This window comes from Panthera onca, chromosome B4 (genome assembly GCF_046562875.1).
Source record: "Panthera onca isolate mPanOnc1 chromosome B4, mPanOnc1 haplotype 2, whole genome shotgun sequence".
In the NCBI taxonomy this organism is placed as follows: Eukaryota; Metazoa; Chordata; class Mammalia; order Carnivora; family Felidae; genus Panthera; species Panthera onca.
Genome location: NC_138345.1, coordinates 91,079,599 through 91,100,849, shown reverse-complemented (window position 1 = coordinate 91,100,849; position 21,251 = coordinate 91,079,599). Strand labels below are relative to the sequence as shown.

The 21,251-nt window shown below is 42.5% G+C and overlaps 1 protein-coding gene across 10 annotated transcripts in view; it reads left to right on the top strand.

The window, feature by feature from the left end:
- Positions 1-21,251, top strand: part of GRIP1 (glutamate receptor interacting protein 1) — a 691,569-nt gene that overhangs the window by 632,140 nt on the left and 38,178 nt on the right. For 8 of the 10 annotated variants that reach the window (XM_078449707.2, XM_081796205.1, XM_081796204.1 and 5 more), the window contains 5 exons: positions 2,016-2,085; positions 3,835-3,980; positions 16,688-16,832; positions 18,939-19,078; positions 19,233-19,427. In XM_078449707.2, coding sequence (XP_078305833.1) covers positions 2,016-2,085; positions 3,835-3,980; positions 16,688-16,832; positions 18,939-19,078; positions 19,233-19,427 — 696 coding nt within the window. Of the gene's footprint in view, positions 1-2,015; positions 2,086-3,834; positions 3,981-16,687; positions 16,833-18,938; positions 19,079-19,232; positions 19,428-19,759; positions 20,112-21,251 lie in introns of those variants that run through there. The other 2 variants (XM_081796209.1, XM_081796208.1) reach the window with 2 other exon arrangements.

Here is a 21,251-nt window from a genome sequence, read left to right as displayed (position 1 = left end):
TGAGCCTCTACCCTGATGAATTTTGCAAGCCTCAGCTATGGTCTTGGTTAAAAGAAAAAGAGAAGAATCTAGTAAACGTGAGAATGGCCGCCATATGTGCCTACACACCATGATGACTTTCAAGCCTCTCTGCAAAGCTGTGTGGGTTTGTCCAGGAGGCCCCAGTGCTAGTTTCCTCTGCTGCAATGATGACAGAGATGGGTTTGGTGTAGTTTGTTGTCTCCATTATTATTTCATATCAGACCATTTCAGTGGAACATGGATTTTATTAAAAACCAAGGGAAACATTGAATGCTCTACGATGTTACTACGGCTCGGCAAAATACAGTGTAAATTCATCGGCAGATGCTAGAAAAGTTGTATTTTCTGGCGATAACAAAGTTTTTGTTTTTGTGCCCTATGCCCAAAACAATTTGCGGTTGTGAAATATGACATGTGTAAAAATGCTCAATGTTTCTATTTCTCTAGTGGAATTATATCAGATCATTGAGTGGAGGTTTAAATTATGAATTAATTGTAGTGAATAGAATGTTTTGCATACTTTGCTAGAAGCTAAGAATCATGATTGAAGTCCCATTAACATTTACTATGGACTAATTTAGACAGCGGGTAAGGTATTGGTATATGTGTTTGCTTTTTTTTCAATGTTGTGTTGAGATATTAAACCATCTGTTCCTGAGTATAAACATTTTCCTGGGATTCAGATGGGATTATGGGATATAATATGGTTCCATGATTATTATGGGGTGATCAGCCTGTTTATAATAAAATCTTACTTTAGGGGCCTTTTAATGATCCTTAAAAGGAAATCACAACATACTTCAAACTGGTAAAACCTCTCCTCTCGGAGGCGAATTGTTTTTTTTTATAAATGTCGGTATGGGTTATTTTAATTATCAGTCTCCTACATTAAATGCAAACCTTCTAGATCAAGATGGTGTTTTTGTACTTATGTGAGCTGTAGTTCATTTTCAGGATTAAATCTAAGGTAGACTCAATACCAAATGTATTGAGCCTCATCAGATGGAAACATCCCTAAGAGAAGTTATAAAGCCCAGAACTGACCACTGTGCAGGATAATGGAATAATCTGTAAACTCGATAAAAGTTACATGTATATATTTAGAATATGCATATGTATAAACATGTAATTAAGTCACACCAAATATTTACTATTCTCAGTAAAACAAAATAGTCACATTCCAGAACATTTCAGAGCATTCTAGGGGTGAATGTGTGAGCAAAATTTTAAGATTTACTCTCTATCTAGCAAAAGATTTCCTTCTGAAAAAAAGAAAAATAACTTTAAATCAGTGAATCTCATCCACTTTCCAGCCCCATCCCCTTGAGTAACGTGGCATGGTCCCATAAAAAGTGCTGTCTCCTCACCAAAAAGAAGGGAAGGGAGAAGCGAGCACATGTGAATACCCCTAAGGGGAGCCCCCAGTTGTGTCTGATACTCTCCAGTTGGGGTGTTCACCTTTCACCTTTCTCTTGGGAATCACAGGTTGAAATAGATTTAAACCTGATGGGAAGTTCTGCAGTTGCTTTCTCCAACTGCAAATTTAAAATGACTTTGTTTTGGGGCTCCTGGGTGGCTCAGTTGGTTAAGCGTCCCACTTTGGCTCAGGTCATGATCTCACGGGTCATGAGTTCAAGCCCCGTGTTGGGCTCTGTGCTGACAAGCCCAGAGCCTAGAGCCTGCAATGGATTCCATGTCTCCGTCTCTCTGCCCCTTCCCCAGCCCACACTCTGTCTCTCTCTCTGTCTCTCTCAAAAATAAACAGTAAAAAAAATTTTTAATGACTGGGCTTTTGTTTTTAAGTTTGTAAATACTTCAACACAAATATCTTTATATCAAGAAGGTGTAATGTGCACATTTTCTAATCTGTTTGCTGAGCATCTTTGCTTTGCATACAAACTGTACCTGCATTAACCATTGCTACAAACTGGAAATGTACAGTGTGGGTGAATCATGGGTATAAAGATGTGACTATTCTAACTTCGTTATTACAGCACCATCCAGCAGAAAACCAGGAGATCCCCTTGTCATATCAGATATCAAGAAAGGCAGTGTGGCACATAGGTAAGGAAAATGAATTTTCTGGTTCATTCCAAGGCATTTCTTTTTTTTTTTTCTTTTTTCTCTTTTTTAAGTAAACTCTATCACCAATGTGGGGCTCGAACTCATGACCCCAAGATCAAGAGTCACATGCTCTAACGACTGAGGCAGCTGGGTGTAAGGCTTCCTTAATTAAAGTAGAAGTGACCCTTTCCACACCCAAGGTAGACCTTCCTAATGAATCATTTTCCAGACAGCCACTACTAATTGATTATATTCAACATTTCTCATGCAATGACTGTGTAGCTCTCCCACCTTATTTATTTATTTTTGTACCCACTGTAGACAATAATCACCTGAAAATATTTGTTAGGGTCCTTCCCGAATCTATCATAGGCTCTCCTTCACTGACTCTCTTCATTTTCCAGCTAAGAAACTGGAAGTGGTCCTACTTATGGTCCCAATTATGAAACACCCCACATAGAGATAATAGCTTGTGGGAGAGCTTTGCGAGATGCCCGAATGTCCTCCCTAGCCAAGCCAGATCCCTGAGCCTAGAACAATGTCCTATTTGGCCCATATACCATTAAACTCAGGGAGTCTCAAACTTTCAGTGTCACAGATCGAAATGTTTTTAAATGTTTGGGAATACTTATGTAAGACTTAACTTTCTATTGTCCAATTAAGACTTAAAAAAAAAAAAAAGAAACCCTTCTATTATCACAGTCATTTCATTAAAGAAATACTCTAATGCTCAAAAAGCAGGAAGGACATTGTATGGGTTTAGGTATATCGGGATAGGCTCAGATGCCATGACAGGGAAGCTCATAAACAGACTGGGTCAGACAAGACTGCACTGTATCTCATGTGACAGCTGGGAGGCAGGCAGGCAGTGCAGGACTAGGGCAGCAATCCTGCCATCCTCACCCGCTTGCTCCTGTCATTGTGGTTTTCTAGCCATGAAAGGGAAGTGAGAGTGGTGTCGAGGGAGTCTGGGACATGCATCTTCAAGGAGCGACCCAGAAGAAGAGAGAGGAAATTAGATGCAGGAAAGCAGTTAGCAATCTCTGCCACAGACATAATGCATGAAAAATAGTCCTTCCCAAAACATAACCTTCCTTACAAATATGTATGTATGTGCATATATGCACAAATACATATCCATTCTCATTATTTTTCTTATTTCATGATGGACCTTGAATATTTTCAACAGACCTGCAGAGGTCCATGGCCAGTGTGAGACTCTCAGGGGCCACCTCGCAGATAGGTAGCATCAGATTCACCCTTTCTCCCTATGGCAGCCACAGTGTGTTTCCCGGGACAGGTGGAAAGGGCAGGGACACCACGACTCTGACATCCACTAAGTCTCGCCCACCGTCTCTCAGCCCTCTCCTAGTACCTGGAATTGCCCAGGAAGAAAAGGAGTGCACCGATGCGGAGAAGCGTGAGGACTCCCAGTGTCTGTAAACCCTGCCCCTTCACCTCCCTTCCTGGGAAACTTAGAATTCCTGAGTGAAGCTTATATAGCTGTCCTCGACGACTTGAAGAAACCAGTTAAAAAAAATGTTTTTAATACTCTGAAATTTGGTGTCATGGCAGCCATCCAAAACAAGACTGGAAAAAAAGGGATTTGCTCATAAAATGCAATTTAAAAATAGCTGGAGGGCGTCTTTCCCTCTAAAGACTGCCATTACTGCCACACTCTTCTTAATGCCTCTTAAATGACCAGGGTAAGTGCTCATTCATCATGTGTCGCTGTGCATTTACTAACAGGACTGGCACCCTGGAACTGGGAGATAAATTACTTGCGATAGATAACATCCGGCTGGACAACTGTTCTATGGAAGATGCGGTTCAGATCCTCCAGCAATGTGAAGACTTGGTGAAGCTCAAAATCCGCAAAGATGAAGATAATTCAGGTATTGATAGCCTTCTTAGTTAAGACTGACTTCTCTAACTGCCCGTCTGTCACAAAAGATATGACATCTTGATGTTTTACATGCGACAGCTGGCTAGTGACTTTGCAGCAGAGTCTTACATAGTTAAAGGGGTCTTTAAATTGTGTGTTAAGAGGGTACTATGAATTTTCAATAGGGGTGCTTTTAAATTGTACAGTTAAGATTTTTATTATACAACATTATTGCAACTGTATCAAAGCAGTGTTTAAAAGTGAAAACTAAAGCATCACCCAATACTACCCCTAACACAATGGAACTAGTCATTTTCTAATTGATATTTGTATTACATAATCAGTGTGTGTTACACCTTCATAAGCACATTACCCACTTTTCAAACACTTAATATCTACCATTGTCTGTCTGTAATTTATTTATCATTTTTCTCTTCTTACTTAGATGGCTTCCAGTTATTGTAGATAGTACAATCACAGACATCTTTACGTATGGATATCTTTACTCAACTCTTTTCCTTCTTTTGAATTATTCCCTTAGGAAATAGTTTTAGAAGTAGAACTGCTGAGTAAGAGTAAAAAGGAACTTCTCATGATTCCTGATGAGTCTTGTATCGTATTGTTTTCTTTTTTTTCTTTAATTATTTTTAATTCTCAAGTTACTTAACATACAGTGTAGTCTTGGCTTCAAGAGTAGAACCCAGTGATTCATCTCTTACATATAACACCCAGTGTTCATCTCAACAAGCACCCTCCTTATTGCCCATCACCCACTTACCCCACCCCACCCCCAACAACCCTCAGTTTGTTCTCTGTATTTAAGAATCTCTTATAAGGGCGCCTGGGTGGCTCAGTCAGTTAAGCATCAGACTTCGGCTCAGGTCATGATCTCACAGTTCATGGACTCGAGCTCCACGTCAAGGTCTGTGCTGACAGCTCAGAGCCTGGAGCCTGCTTTGGATTCTGTGTCTCCCTCTCTCACTGCTCCCCCCCCCCCACTCTGTCTCTGTCTCCAAAGAATAAAAATAAAAATAAAACATTTAAAAACTTTTTTTCCATGAGGTAGAGACTTAAAAAAAAAGTAAAGAGTCTCTTATGGTTTGCCCCCCTCTGTTTCTATCTTATTTTTCCCTTCCTTCCCCTATGATCATCTGTTAAGTTTCTCAGATTCCACATATGAGTGAAATCATATATCTTTCACTATAGAAAGCTTATGAAAGACATTGAAGAAGACACAAAGAAATGGAAAAATTTTCCATGCTCATGGAAGTATCCTGTTGTTTTCTAAAAGGGCTGTATTCATTGGTAGTGTTTCCAGTAATGGAGGAACACAATGGGACAGGGCTTCTCAAACTTTAAGGGCCTCAGAATCACCTGAAGAACTTGTTAGAACACAGTTCCTGGATATTACACCCAGATGAGGCCCAAGACTCTGCATTTCTAGCAGCCTTCCTACTGTGGTCCAAGGAACACAATCTGAGCAGCAGTAGAGGGTCTTTTATCTGATTATGATAAGAACCTAGAGCTGATTGAAAAAAGTCCATAATTGAACGACGCAGTTAATGTGGGGAATTAACAGAAAATGATAGCTATGGGTAGCATAAACATTTAACTTAAAATTTTACCAATCTCGGGGGTGAAGCCAACTTCTTTGCTATGAATATCATTCTGCTGATCACAGTTACAAGTCTTTTTACTTGTTTGGTTTCCTAAACCATACATATAATATACAGTTCATGATTTCCAGTTTTGTTTTTGTTTTAATATAGTGAAAATTTAAAGAATTTAATCTGAATGTTTACTCCATTTAGATTTTTTTACTTGCCCAATATTTTCAAGTTTTTCTTCTACAGAATTAACAGTAGATTTTTGCCTAACGACCTCCCTTCTTGAATCTTTCCAAAGAATTTGATTTTGTTTTCATAGAACCACTGTACTCATGTTTCATAGGTTATGTGAGATTCATCAGATTACATAGTTACAAAAACTAGTAAAACTAACATCAACAAGCTTGGGAATAAACAAAATTGACTAGATTTTTAAGCTTACAACACAATTGTTAGCAGGAACAGAGATTCACAGAGGTACTAGAGAGAGAGACCTATTACACTAGAGCATTCGATGGCATTGTAAGGTACATTTTAGGGGCACCTGGGTGCCTCAGTCTTAAGCCTCTGACTTCAGCTCAGGTCATGATTTCGCAGTCTGTGAGTTCGAGCCCCATGTCAGGCTCTGTGCTGACAGCTCAGAGCCTGGAGCCTGCTTTGGATTCTGTGTCTCCCTCTCTCTCTGCCCTTCTGCCACTCATGCTCTGTCTCTCTCTCTCTCTCTCTCTCTCTCCCTCAAAAAATAAATAAACATTCAAAAAATTCAAAAAAAAAAGAAAGGTACATTTTACAAAGAGGATGGAGAATCAGTTAATCCAGTAATGGTTACAGAGAGAGTGGTTAAGAGAGCTTCGTTCCAACCAAAGACGAGTTATTGTCAGTGCTCTAGAATCTTCTATAACTAAGCCATCTAGATCTAGAGTTTGTGGTCATGTGGTTTTGATTCCTATCCAAAACTAAAACAAACTGGTAGTTGCATCCATCAGCAGAGCTGGTAAGGATGATTGTCTTCAAATATATTTTATAACCAATGTTTAAAATTTTCCACTCATTATTTCTCAAGCAACTGATTTTCTGTACCAACGTTTGCATTCTTCTCTTTACAAGCATGCTTCAGTTGCACTTTCTTTGGGGGATTTATTTCCAAAAAGGATAAAGCCTCAAGCATCAGTCTGGGCTGTGTCCTAGTGAAGAGGCAACACTCTGTGGAGAAACCCATTTTGTATGATTTGCCAAGCTAAGCAGATCTCAGCCACCTTCCTTGCAGAGTAAAAAACCCAAGCCAGAGATGAATATGTATAGTGCTCACAGTTGGCGGTGTTCCCAGTTCCAACACCAGGCTGTGCAGACATGTCAGGCAGGAGGAGTTCCAGAAACAATAACTGAGCACTTGGAGAGTCAGGTCTTACTTTCAATTGCTTCTTTCCTTCAGTTCATCTTTCCCCCCTTTCCCCTTTCACCCTACAATCCCTATGCCTAGTATTATGGTAATTATCATGCTTATTAAGTTTTTTTTTTATTTTTTTAGGAGGTCGTATTTTTATTTTATTTAATTTTGTAATTGTTTAAATTTATTTTTGAGAGAGATTGAGAGGGAGAGAGAGAGAGAGAACAAGCGGGGCAGGGACATAGAGAGAGGGAGACGCAGAATCCGAAGCAGGCTCCCTCCGGGCTCTGAGCTGTCAGCACAGAGCCCGACGTGGGGCTCTAACTCGTGTACTGCGAGATCATGACTTGAGCCGAAGTCAGATGCTTAACTGACTGAGCCACCCAGGTGCACCAAGGAGGTCCTATTTTTAAAATTCTAAATCCTTCCGTTGAAAACTGTGCACCTACCCAAAATAAGACTGTAAGTATAGATGTGAGAGACATATTTACCCAAACCAGATTTTCTCAAATTGACATATGAAAATATATACTCATTCAGACATGTTTTTATAACAGACCACTATTTGAAAATTACCATCTGATCATTGATTTGGAAGAATTTAAGTGTTTCTATATCCTCTTCCAACATGAGGATGTAAAGTACTGTGTAATTTGAGTAGCTGACTACTCTTACTCAGAACAGAGCAAGGAGTGGGGGAGGAAATGATTCAAAATGAGTTAGTTCAAGGCAGACTATGTGGTCCTAAAGAGCACATGCTTTAAGATCAGGCCTGAGTTTAAAGTCCAGTTCCACCACATTTGAGCTATGTGAGTTTGGGCAAGCTACTGAACCAACCTGAGATTCCGCTGTATTTTCAGTAATGTACAGACAGCAATACTCGCCTTACGGAGCAGTTGTCACTTAGTAATAGAAATATTTACTGGCACAGTTGGTGTTCAATACATGGGGACTATTTTTATGGCTACTGCTTCCTAAAATGCCTTTCTCCACCTTTGTTCTTATCATTCAGCAAGATTTAAATGAATGGGAAGTAAGCATTAATCATAACAAGTCACTGATTTGGGAAGTTTGATGCTGTGCTTAATCTGAAATTAAACTGGTGATGTGAATTATTACCATCCTTGGTCTCAATGTTTTAAAATGACAAAATTCAGCATATAGTCTCCACTCCCTAAAATGTTGCTCATATTCATGTTGGACTTTCTGTACTCTGGGACTCTTCCAGTGCTTTCCTTGACCCTGCCCCCTCAATCCTTGCTGCTTTCATCAGTTGCAGAAAGTTTATAACCATACATGATAGAACTTCTTTTCCTAAACTAGCAATACTGCAGTTGGGTTTAATAGCTGTGGCTTCAAAATGTGGGCACGTCTTCCCGTTACACTAATTTTATTGCTCTGCCTTTTACCTTACCCAAGCAGATGGTAGAACTACTCTCAAAATTGTTAAAGTCTTTGTTTTACATTCAATCATGCCATCGGCATGTATTTGATGTGTATGAGGTGTTAGGGTCAGCCAGTTCTTAGATTAAAAAAGACACAATCGGGGCACCTGGGTGGCTCAGTTGGCTGGGTGTCCAACGTCAGCTCAGGTCATGATCTCACAGTTCATGGGTTCGAGCCCCACGTCGGGCTCTGTGCTGACGTCTGGGAGCCTGGAGCCTGCTTCGGATTCTCCCTCTCTGTCTGCCCCTCCCCTGCTCATGCCCTGTCTCTCTCAGTTTCAAAAATAAATAAAACATTAAAAAAAAAAAAAAAGACACAATCCCTGCCCCCAAATCAGTCACCACCTTATATGAGACACAGAAGAAAATAATTGATAGTATGATGAATGGGCTAGGTGTAAGCACAAAATGTTAAGAGAATATGGAGGCATCCATTTGAGCCTGGGGAGCTCAAGGATTTCTAACCACTTTGGTCTTGAAAGGGTTTGGGAGGTGTTGTTAGAATTAACCAGAAGACAGTGAGCCAAAGCAGGAGATCAGAAAGCATGACACATCCTAGTAACAGATGTAGCCGGTGCATAAATGATGTGTAAGGACTCGGTAGTTGGCAAGTAGAAACATATACTGAAGCCAGACCATTACAGTCCTAACCCATGTTAAGAAATTCAAACCTTACTCCAGAAGCCAATGGGAGCCATCAAAAGACTTAAAGCAGGGGAGTGAGGCCATAGTATTTGGTCAGTGATGACCTGGTTGCCATTGTTTAGTGAAGAATGGGGCACACTCAAGGGTCTGAATCAACTCTTGTTTCTAGTCCAGCCTCGGGGAGCAAGAGAGTGAAATGACTAAGAGCTCTAGGCTAGCTTCACAACTGACAAGCTGGGAAACGGGAAAATTAAATTCTCTGAGCATCCGTTTCTTCATCTGTACACATCCATTTAATGCCTATTTCCCATGGCTGTTTTCAAGGATCCAAGGAGGTGATACATGTAAGCATTCAGCAGTGATGTGTGGTGCCTACTAGGGCTCAATGAATCCTAACTACCAGCTGCCAGTATTAGGATGCTTTTACGTTAATCTTAGCTCTATTTTACTATGTCCAAATCTTTTGGAACCCTTGGAATTGTAGGGATTTGCCTCCCTCCCTCCCCGCGATGTTCAGTGACCATCCTGCCTTCAGGAGCTTTTGTGTGTGTCATCTTTCATTACCACAGGAGGATAAGCCAAGTAGAGCCAGATGGCTCTTGCCTGGGTCCAAGGCTCCAAAACAAGGGCTGTTACCCAATCCTTAGGTCCCCAAAGATGCAAATAACCCTCTTGAAATAAAATCTATTGTCTTTTTTTGATGGTGTCTAGATCCAATGTAAATGAAGAGAGGGAGAGTGGCTAGCCGAGAAGCAGCCCTGAAGCAAAACAGTTGAGAATTTGGGGACTTGAAGGAAGAAATAGGTGGAGACTTGCAAATGTGTGCCAAATAATTCCTAAGGGCCTGTGTGCTCTGTATTACTGCCTTTGTGCCAATCAAATTTATAGCTGTTAGCGATTTCTCTCTTGATCTGCAGATCAAGAGACCTCTCTTATAATATAGAGCATGTTTTTAGAGACCATAAATGCAATATTTTACCTCCATGGGCTCTAATTTATATAGAGAAACACTTCCAGGCTACAATTTGTCCCATCAAAAGCAAATTACCTTTATGCCTTTCCAAACAGAGCCTTGTGCACAGATAGCTTTAGTACCAGTGAAATCTGCCCTTCAAAGATCTGAGCTTTCATTTTTTTTTTCAGTAATTTCCCCTAGCTTTTCTCCCCCTCAAATCTAGACTGAAGTAGCAGAAAGTCCCCATTACAAGCAAGCAAGAATGATCCTTGCTGTGCTAGGAGCGGTGGTTAAAGGGTGGTTTTGGCAAAAGACTGGCTTCAAGAAAGAACCTATAATAGATTTTTAAAAAGGGGGGCGGGGGGTATCTTCCCTTTTTTTCATGCTTGATCTCAGAGTAATGGTTTTCTTTTTTTAAAATATTTATTTATTTGGGAGAGAGTGCAAGCAGGAGAGAGGTAGAGAGAGGGGACAGAGGATCCAAAGTGGGCTCTTCGCTGACAGGCTTACATCAGAGAGTGCAATGTGGGGCTTGAATTCATGACCTGAGCCAAAGTGTGATGCTCAACCGACTAAGCCACCCAGGCGCCCCTCAGAGTAATGGTTCTCAAACTCTAGTCAGAATCACCTAGAAGTCTTGTTAAAACACAGATGACTGGGTTCCTCCCCCAGACTTGGGGATTCCTATAGGTCTGAGGTGAAGAGAATGTGTGTTTACAACAAGTTCTTAGATAATGCTGAAGTTCCTAGTCCCCAGACTACACTTTGAGAAGCACAGTCACAAAGCAGCGTAATGTGGAGATGTGTATGTATGTACATATATGTATATGTATATGTGTATGTATATATTATATATACATATATAATTATCATAACAAAAGAAATTCAAATTCTCCTCTCTGACACTCAGCAACTCCTTGGAGCTCCGTTGGTACACTATTTAGTGGCCAGATAAAATGACCACACAAGAGTAGGAAGCTGTAAGGGGTGTTGTTCTAAATGGTTTATTTTCTCTGTCCTGTCCTCCAAGAAACATAGCCATACTCCGTGAAATGAATTCTGTCGCTTTTAGTTGAAGTGAACTTTGATTGACCTGTACGTTTATGCATTCCAAGGGCTCTCTCCCAAATCCAGGCCCCCCGTTTGGTCACAGAAGCAGCTGCCATTATGGATTCAAGCCGGATAGTGTTCATTTGGTTAAATAGTCAACACTCAAGACGCCCGAAAATAACATTGTAGATAAGTAACGCTGCAATTTTGCATCTGTTCTGTGGTCCCATTAATTTTCTTAACTAGAGCCGAGCAAAACAAACAAGTAGGCCGGCCCCCTTTCATGTCTTTCCCTAATAGTTGTAAACCTTCTGTTGCGATATAAAAGCTTCTTATAATATCATTAACATCTGTTTGGGCTCACTTAGAAACTTACTGGCGATCCTGCATTTTTTTCTTCTCAGAAAGTTTTTGTTCTGGCTAAACACTCCCATTGCTCCTTTCTAAGCTGGAGCAGCCTCAAGGAGAGAGGGTCTTGGAATGCTTCCACCTCCAAAATGGCCTGAGCATCAATGGCGGTTATCACCCTCCTAAGCTGTAGGACCTTACAACTGCCAGTTGGGCTAAAGCCCAAGAAGACAGATGGAGTGGGAAGTGTAGCCTGAAGCTGACTCAGACACTCTCAGCGCTGTGGAGGGAGGATGCTCTAGGTTTGCTGGTCCCCACGGTGGCAGCCCGGGTCTTACTGTCACTCTTTGAGTGAGCCATAGTTGGGTTTACATCACCTTGCGGAAGAAAACTAGACCTCAGAGTCACCGGGACAGTGACTCACGAGGCTCTCTTAGAGACTGCGTCCCTCGGAACTGTGACTCGGGCTAACAACATCCACTTATCCTCTCGCTCATTTGTCCAGCCGTTTACCAAAGACCCCGAGGTGCCAGACATTGTTCTGGGGATATGAAGACAACATGTCTATTTTCAAGGTGATCCTATTCGAATGGCGGAGACAAGTAGAGAAATCATTCAAACATAGAGTGAAAAGTATATACTAGAACATGCATGCATTCTTGATGGGGGCAAATACTGGTTCTCAGGGAGCAAAGAATCTTAGACGTTATATTAGAATGGTTTGTGGCCCTTCAAAGCTCAACCTTACCTGACTGAATCCATTCTTCAGATTTAATTTCTCTTGTTACAGAGAATTTAAATTGAATTGAATGTTTCTCCTTGAGGAGGGGAACAAGAATGAAGAGGAGTTGAGAACACTGGTAGAATACACAGGAGCTATGGGATCCCCTGGAAAAGCTGCTGGCCGCGGCCGGGTAACCAGGAAGCCTTCCTGAAAGACGAGACACATGAGCCAAGTCTCAAAGGAAGGGTAGAAATTCTCCGGAGAAAGAAATGCGTTTGTGCGTAGGGAGTAACAGATGCCAGGTTGAAGATGTTAGAAAAGCACTTTTCTAACTACGCTTTAAGGAGCTACAGCTGGTTCAGTGGAGAGAAGTTAGGAGACGGGACTGTGGTGGGAGAGGAGGCATGACCCTCTGGGGACTCAGAGGCTCCAGCTCAGCTCATACAAAGTGGTTGTATTTTATTCTCAAAAGAATTGAGGAACTACAGGAAAACTTCAAGTAAGACAGTAACATATTCAGATTTATGCCTTAAAAATATTCTGGGAAGAAAAGAGGAGGAATTGTCTATTGGCAGCACTGGTGAAAATAGATGTGGGGAGGGGCAAAGGCAGGAGCCCAACCAGGACAACAATTTAGGAAGAAACTGTGAAAAACAGGGCAGAGCTGAGGTGGGGGCCTCTTCTAGAGCGAGTGTCGGTGGGAAGTTCTGGGAACGTCGCCTGGTGGACAGATGGCTCATAAGGGTCTGGATGAGACAGTGTGCGTGCAGCCACCACCGTCTATGAAAGTAAGGAAGCCAGACTAATTAAATAATCGTTTACTCAAGGCATCCATGAGTGTTTCCTAAGGAAATGTCTATCTTTTTTTTTTTTTAAGTTTGTTTAAGTAACCTCTACACCTGAAGTAGGACTGGAACTCGGGACTCTGAGATCAAGAGTCGCATGCTCCTCCAACTGAGCCAGCCAGATGTCCCGATATTTTTACAGTTTTAGGGGCACCTGGGTGGCTCAGTCGGTTAAGCATCTGACTTAGGCTCGGGTCATGATCTCGCAGTTCGTGAGTTCGAGCCCCGCATCTGGCTCTGTGCTGACAGCTCAGAGCCTGGAGCCTGCTTCGGATTCTGTGTCTCCCTCTCTCTCTGCCCCTCCCCTGCTCACACTCTGTCTCTCTCACTCTGAAAAATAAACATAAAAATATTTTTAAATAAATAAATAATAAAAAAACCAATTTTATTACAAAAACTTCAAATGTATTTTGTAAATGGAGAAGAATGGTGGCATGGACCATCCAACACCACCAAGCATCAACAACTGTTAACTTAGGATCCATCTTGCTATACAGCTCCACTCTTATCCTGATTTCCCCACTCCACCCACACACTGAATCACATTGAACAAATTCTAGACACCTATCACCCCACCTTATAAATACTATTAATGTATCTATAAATGATATTCTTTTAAAGGATTTCTAAAAGATGTAGCTCCATATCATCACAGTTTAAAATATTAGCAATAGGGGCGCCTGGGTGGCTTGGTCGGTTGAGTGTCCGACTTCGGCTCAGGTCACGATCTCACAGTCCGTGAGTTCGAGCCCCGCGTCGGGCTCTGTGCTGGCAGCTCAGAGCCTGGAGCCTGCTTCAGATTCTGTGTCTCCCTCTCTCTCTGACCCTCCCCCGTTCATGCTCTGTCTCTCTCTGTCTCAAAAATAAACATTTACAAAAAATTTTTTTAATAAAAAAAACAGTTGGTTTTAATTTGGTGCAAAAAATCTACTCATTGTTTTTGGTTGAAATTTCTCTTAAATATTCCCTTTCCGGTCTTTGTTCCTGACAATTTACTTAATGAAGAATTCAGAAATAAGCTTCTATTTCTGTCGTAATCTAACATAGCCTCACTTCTTCCTGTTTCCATCCCAACGTGACAGATAACAGGAATGTGTCCTTCCTCACTAAAATACTGCCATTTTTTTAATTGGCTTCCCCGTCACAATTTAAACTCGAGTGCCTTAAGAATTGACAGCTTGTTATTGTGAGGCCTCAGCTGCCTACTTTAAAAATGTCCCTACATAAAGTGGCCTGTCCTAAACCCATTCACTCTATTCTGGTGTTATTTTGTCATCTTTGTGATGCAAGTTGCAAAACTGTCAAAAACAAAAAACAAAAAAACAAAAACACAAAAACAACAACAACAACAACAAAAACCACCCAGGGCACTCACTCTGGATCGCCTAAAGAAGAAGTGAAATAGAACCAGTTTTTCCACCCTTTCCCAGCTAGTGGGACTGCACCCAAGCCCAGCTTCCTATAGACCAGTGGTTATTTTCATCTGGACTGAAGTTTTAACTGAAACTTCCCACAGGTTGCTGGGTTTCGCTGCTGGACAGCTGTCACTTCCCACAACTCCCATCAAGCACCGGTGGCCAAGTCCAGACTATTTGGTGTCCATTGACAAAGCGGTGTTCCTGCTTGCCCTATAAGGCGGAACAATAAGGGTCAGGGTCTTTCCACTGGCATAAACACCCGCACTGAATGACCAGTAGAGTGAGTGCCCCGGGGGTGACTAATATTTAATAATGCCAAGGTCTACTAATCAAATGACTCACCCAGAATTCTATCCCGAATATAGTTGGTAGCACAGTCTATGAAGTACATGTAATCTATCCAATAATACCCTATTCCTTTATGTCACAGCCAGCTCTGAAGGATGATGACGTTATCATAGTGTCGAAAATTTAGACTTTTGACCTCTGCCTCCACACGGTACTGTATCCTCCTGCTGCCTTCAGCAGCTCCCTAGCACGTGATCACCACCTTGTTGGCCACTTGGGGAGAAGCCTGTAAGTGGTTTGTGAGCCGTCAAACTAAAGCTCTTGACACTGGATGTGGAGGCTTCTTGTCTGCCAATACAAATTTGAGTGTAATATTGGGTATTTTTATGTCGTAAGAGGTTGATTTAAGCGTTGCATGTGTGGTGGACGGTCTTGAATTCTCTGTGCATGGAGCTTATTAGGAGTAGAGTACCGAGGAAGTGGAGGGGATGGGTACATTCCAGAAGTCCCAGTCTATGGCAAGAATGAAGCAAACGCTGGCAGGAGAGAACATATCACTTCTACGCTACTCTACAGACCTTTCATTTTATGCTCGTTGTAACTGTTCACTGTACACACGGATAATTGAATCGTTAATTCAGGCTCTTCTTTTCCTCCTTATTTCAGGGTTTCATGTCATAAATGAACAGCTGCTCCTTGCAGAAATGTGACTGTGGTAATGCTTAACTAGGATACAGTCTGACTGTAAAACTGACTGTGTTAAAGTAGCTCCGGGACCATTTCACTGTATCCTTGGGTACAGAAATGAAACAGCTCCTTAGCCATTCGCAGCTCCGGGGCACAAGGAATAGAATGAGAAATGCCCAAGGACTTGAAGCATGTCACGAGCAAAGAAAAACACTTTGAAATCTGAGACTGCATATTTGTAACCCTGACATACTGAAAACCCCCAACAATGTTAAAGGTGTCCCATGACATCTTGCAGGCCAGTGCTGTGGGAAGACCGCATTAACAGAGGATTTCCTTCATACCAATGTTAAATAGTGAAAGTTAGTTCATGACCGTGGCAGCCTGGTATATGCTACCGAAATGTGATTTGCATGGCTCTTTTTTTTTTTTTAATTTTTTTAATTTTTTTTTTAACGTTTTTATTTATTTTTGAGACAGAGAGAGACAGAGCATGAATGGGGAGGGGCAGGGAGAGAGGGAGACACAGAATCGGAAGCAGGCTCCAGGCTCTGAGCCATCAGCCCAGAGCCCGACGCAGGGCTAGAACTCACGGACTGCGAGATCATGACCTGAGCCAAAGTCGGACGTTTAACCGACTGAGCCACCCAGGCGCCCCTGCATGGCTCTTAATCTCTAGAACAGAGGAGAGAGAACCATTCAAACCACGACTTTAATACCTGTGAATTTATCCGTAGGATTGACGTTTTAAGATACAATCAGTGGAATGACGTGTAAGGGATTTTAGATTTCTAAGCCACCTCGGCCGAGCCCCACTTAGCCATGTATATGCTAACGTTTGCTCCAACCCTGAGTAAAATCTTCTCATACTGGAAGTTAGCTTGCTTGGAAAGGCCTGGAAATAGGAGTGGCCTGGCCGGGTCTCTGTCACTGCATGACTCTCTCTCTCCTGCTTCAGTTCCTCCTCAGCCATGCGCTCATGCCTCAGGTATTTGTGGCACACAAGTGCTGGGCAAGCCCCTGTACTAGGTATGGACACCGTCCAAAGGGCCTGCGGTGCCAGCTCGGTGGCTCACTCACTGATTTCAAACATAGGTCATTAGGCAGTGAACCCCTTCCCGGACACTAAGGTAACCACATCCCTGTATTAGAATGTGATATATCCTAAGGAGATTCTACTTCCCCAGATAATGATTTCCTGAGACGTAATGTTTTCACGATGACGTTTCGAGTTTCTTATTTCGTGCATGAATATATGTGTCTTCTTACTTCGCTTTTTCCAAAGAAACCAATTATGACTGCTTGGCGTTTATTGCAGATGAGCAAGAAAGTTCCGGAGCAATTATTTACACTGTGGAGCTTAAGCGCTATGGGGGGCCCCTTGGCATCACAATTTCAGGAACTGAAGAGCCGTTTGATCCTATAATCATTTCAAGCCTCACTAAAGGGGGATTAGCTGAAAGGTAAAATTTCAAGAAAATGCTACAATTACCTGTGTCTGAGATGGGTTGCTGTCCTCACAAGCCGCATAGAAATATGCTCCCCTCTCCTGCTTGGTTAGCTGTTGACTTTTTCAGATCCGCACAAAGAATTGATTTTAGAGCTTGAGAACTCTCAGGCAGAGCTCCGACTTGACTTTGAGGGGCATCTTACGGGCAGTAACAGATACCATGGGCTTAGCCTTGATATTACTCTCTGGAAATGTATACACTTGACCACAGTCGACTGGAGGTGGGTTTATATTGTGTCCATTTTGAGAGGAGACTGAAGTTCAGGGAGGTTAAAAAGGCTTGTCCAGTTCAATTCCACAAACATTTACTGAGGCTCTGTTACCTGACAGGTACTGGGTTTGGCCGCTGTGTTTTCCAGAGAGGATGACCCAGGCTTTGTCTTCAAAGATTTGGGGAAACAAAGTGTAGTGACCCATCTTCATAACGTCTTGTAACTTAGAAGGTCCATCTGCTGTGTTGGCAATGATGCACACACACACCCAAGCCCCGCTAAACTGCTTTTCTTTCTGAGACGTGATATGGTGCGTCTTCCAAACCCCATAACCAGATCTTTCCTCTGGTAGGCTTGCTCAGGGAAGCACACACGTCATTCATGCCGACACGAATAATGGTTGAATTTTGGAGCTTCCAGGCACCTTGGAAGTCAGCTCCCCCAACATCTTCATCTGGGAGATGTGGGCACTGAGATAGCTCAGAAAGGTTCACCCTGTAGGAATGTCACAGTCCGATATTAACAGAGATGCCGACGCTGTGGTATTCTTCAGATATTCTCTTTTCCTAGCTTCCCCTGCTAGAGAGACAGTCCCACATATCTCTGTTAGGGAGACAACAAGAAAAGATTAATATTGATCTGATTCAGCCACCTACCGGTCAAGTGTTCTATGGTTTACAACACAGATCTTTCATAAACTGGAGATCCTTTATGAATGAATTAAGTGATCTTTTTTTTTTCCCCCCTAAGAAAAAATTTGCTTGAGAGTAGATGCATCGGTAGACTCGTTAAGCGTGCTCTCATAACCTGTGTGACCGCATGTCACCTCTATTACCCCAGTTGCTGCTGCCCAGTGCCCCGGAAGCAAGCTGTGGTCAGAACGCTCAGCCTCAAGCAGCCTGTGAGCTGGGCCGCTTCCTTCCCTCAGCGTACTTACAGTGAGCCAGTACAATAGGAGGCTAGCGCTTGGAGAGATCTGAGTGTTTATACCATCCCTGAGCTTGAAAGCTTATGACCCTACTCCTTCCCCACCCAGTGCTTCCAAAGATGGATATGGTGAACATCAGAATTATGAATTCCAACCTGCCTGCTCAGAATTGGGTGAGGACGGAAAGAGAAAAGGCCAAAGGTTTATTAGTTCATCGATCAATAAATTTTCTTTATCCATCTTTCAAGCAGCAGGCTGAGCCCTTTACATGAGATTCCCCGTTTAATCCTCAGGGCTCCCCTGAGAGATGATTATCCCCATTATGCCCCCTGAGACGTGAGGAAACTGACACCCAGAGAGCTTAAATGAAGGTACCCGGGCCACACAACTGGGAAGTTGGATTACAATGTAACATTAATTGATTCCTGAATGGAGCCTTTTCTATCCTTGGAATTACCAACAGAGGGACCCCGACACACCAGGGTCTGGTGTAGGTCCCCACCTCTCTGAGCCTCACTTCCCGTGAGCTGCAGGAGTGATTGTGTTCAGCCTTTCAAATCTGTCACAAGAAGGAATGCCCCATACTAAACATCGCTGCGTTTATTGTCCAACATTGTTTCTTTCCTCGGGATCTTTAAGAGGTTACCAAATGACCCAGCGTTTTTTTGGAATGTAAAAAGCACACGAGTCCATTCGAAATGCTAATTAAAACAGTTTTTCTGATTTTATTTGAAACTAAAAAGTGATTCCCAGCAGATGCAGTTATCTTGTACCATTGCCCAGGAGAAAGCTAGAAGTGGCTTCTAGAGACCCTTGCCAAATCTTTATTACTATGAATGTATAAAGTATGGTGGGGAATTGATATTCAGCTGCACACAGGGATTATTTCTACCTTTCCTATTACCATGTGGTGTTTCAGAACCGGCGCAATCCACATAGGAGACCGAATCCTGGCCATCAACAGCAGCAGCCTGAAAGGGAAGCCTCTGAGTGAGGCCATCCATTTGCTACAGATGGCAGGAGAGACCGTCACCTTGAAGATTAAGAAACAGACAGATGGTGAGTGGGTCGAGAGCCACAGTGAAGGGTTTTCAGTGCATTTCTTTCCCTGCGTGTGTGTGTTTCTAAGGAAATGACTCCCCTGAGGGAGTATGTCAGTATCTTTTTATTTAAATGGACGCTTAGACTTCAAACTCCTTCTCTGTCTTTAAAGCCCAGGCAGCATCAAGTCCCAAGAAATTCCCCATCGCTAGCCACCTGAGTGACCTGGGAGATGTGGAGGAGGACCCCTCTCTGGCACAGAAGCCAGGCAAGCTCACTGACACGTACCCCTCCACCGTGCCCAGTGTGGACAGCGCAGTAGACTCGTGGGACGGCTCTGGAATAGAGAGCGGCTATGGGAATCAAGGTATGTCCTAGCCTCAGGGAGCAGAGGACTGGCTGTTGGAGCCCGTGTGCCTCCAAGATCCACCCTCTGCTTTCTGAAAAGAAACACCTTCATTTATTTTACTTGCCTCTACTTCAGCATAACCAGATTGAACACACTGAATATGGCGGCCTTGCATTTTCTCCTTAACACCCGTAAGTCACGAGCATTTATCAAACACTTGCGAGGCCCTCACTAGATCTACTGATGTCTAACTGTTCGATCCAGAGCTTGCCCTTCATACGTAGATTAATATGAAGCAACCCATACAATAAAGCGGTTCACTGAAGACAGGCCCCTTCTTACCTTTTAAGCAGGCTTTCCACAAAGAGGGATTGGGAGCGCTGAAGGTGTGTGCTTCAAGAGATGAGTCAGTGACTTGTGACCCCATTTACTCCTGCCTCCTCCTGACTTTTAATAGAAACTTATCCGGGTTTCCCAAACACTCACTATTAGAGAGCTGTAACCACGATATATGAAAGTAGAGAGCAGATTTTTCTCCACAAGCATCATCCTCATGTGAAGAAGGGTAACCTCCGTTAAAAGTTAAACCTCACTGACAATGTGAACGTACAAAAAGTGTTAGGCTGAATGCGGACAATAAACTAAAAGCTTCTTGTCTCTTCCCTTCGACTCTTTCCTTCGAATGATACATAGCATCAAAAGAGAAATGTGTCAAAACTTCTTTGTATTTCTCCCACATGGGATTGAGACGTGACTGCCCCCATCTGGATCTCTGGTGAAAATGCCCCTCGAGGAAAGGATGTTCCAGATTGCCCCTGTGGTGCCTAGAGAATATTTGAATTGCAGGTTAAGCCACATCGGCTCAACTACCTAAAGGTGGACAGACTGGCCACCAGCGGGGACTGGGGTGTCCTGGCCATCTTCACATGTGCTGAAAGCTGTAGGTGGGACACTGGCCACACAGAGGAGTTGGTTTGAAAGCAAGATACAACAGATACACTTAAAAGACCATGGCAGAAGGCCTCACAAATGCTCCTAATCTCTTAGACCTTGCAATTTCATTTCTGGGACTCTGTCCTAAGGAAATAATTTTGCCAGAGTCAGAGATACAAAGACATTGTTTTAGGCACTGTTTACAATGTGTAAATATTAGTGAAACAAAAATGTCAACGGACAGGGAAGTAAATAAATGTTTGGTGTATCTATTCCAAACAAAAACTAAAGCTAAAACTTCACCTTCTCTTTTTTGCCTTGTATAAATTCCAGCCTTCACATCCCTTTTCTGCTCTGATTTAACTCAGTCAGAGAATAAAACACATAAACCAAGAGTCTGGAGTCCCACGCTCACTTGGGTGTGGGAGTTGGTTTGTAACTTATTTAGCTACTTTTTAGGAGACTGTATCCAGTTTGCTCTCTTCCTGGTTCTGCTAGTTTTCTCCCCTCAAGTCCCATGAAGAGTAAAGGACAAGGAAAAGGAATGATATTTCAAAAGTTCTCAAGTCGTTACTTGTCAGAGAGGATACTGGAGTTCGGTGGAGAAAATATTCTGAAGACCCAAAATAGAATCGGAGGTTTTATTTATCTGCCAATTCATTTTTCCACGTCATAATTGCTTGTGACGACTTAGCTATCCCATCAAATAACTGCTCTTCTCATTGCCTGTGAGTTGATGAGTCACCAGAGGTCTCAGATAAAGGACAGAAGTCAAATTCTCTCAGCGTAGACTCTGAGGTTTATTTATTAATGTGCTTGCTTCTTTATTGTTTGTTAATGTGGAGACTTTCGTGTTACACAGATTGTTTGTAAGGATGTTCTTGATTTTAATGATGTCCACCCATAAGG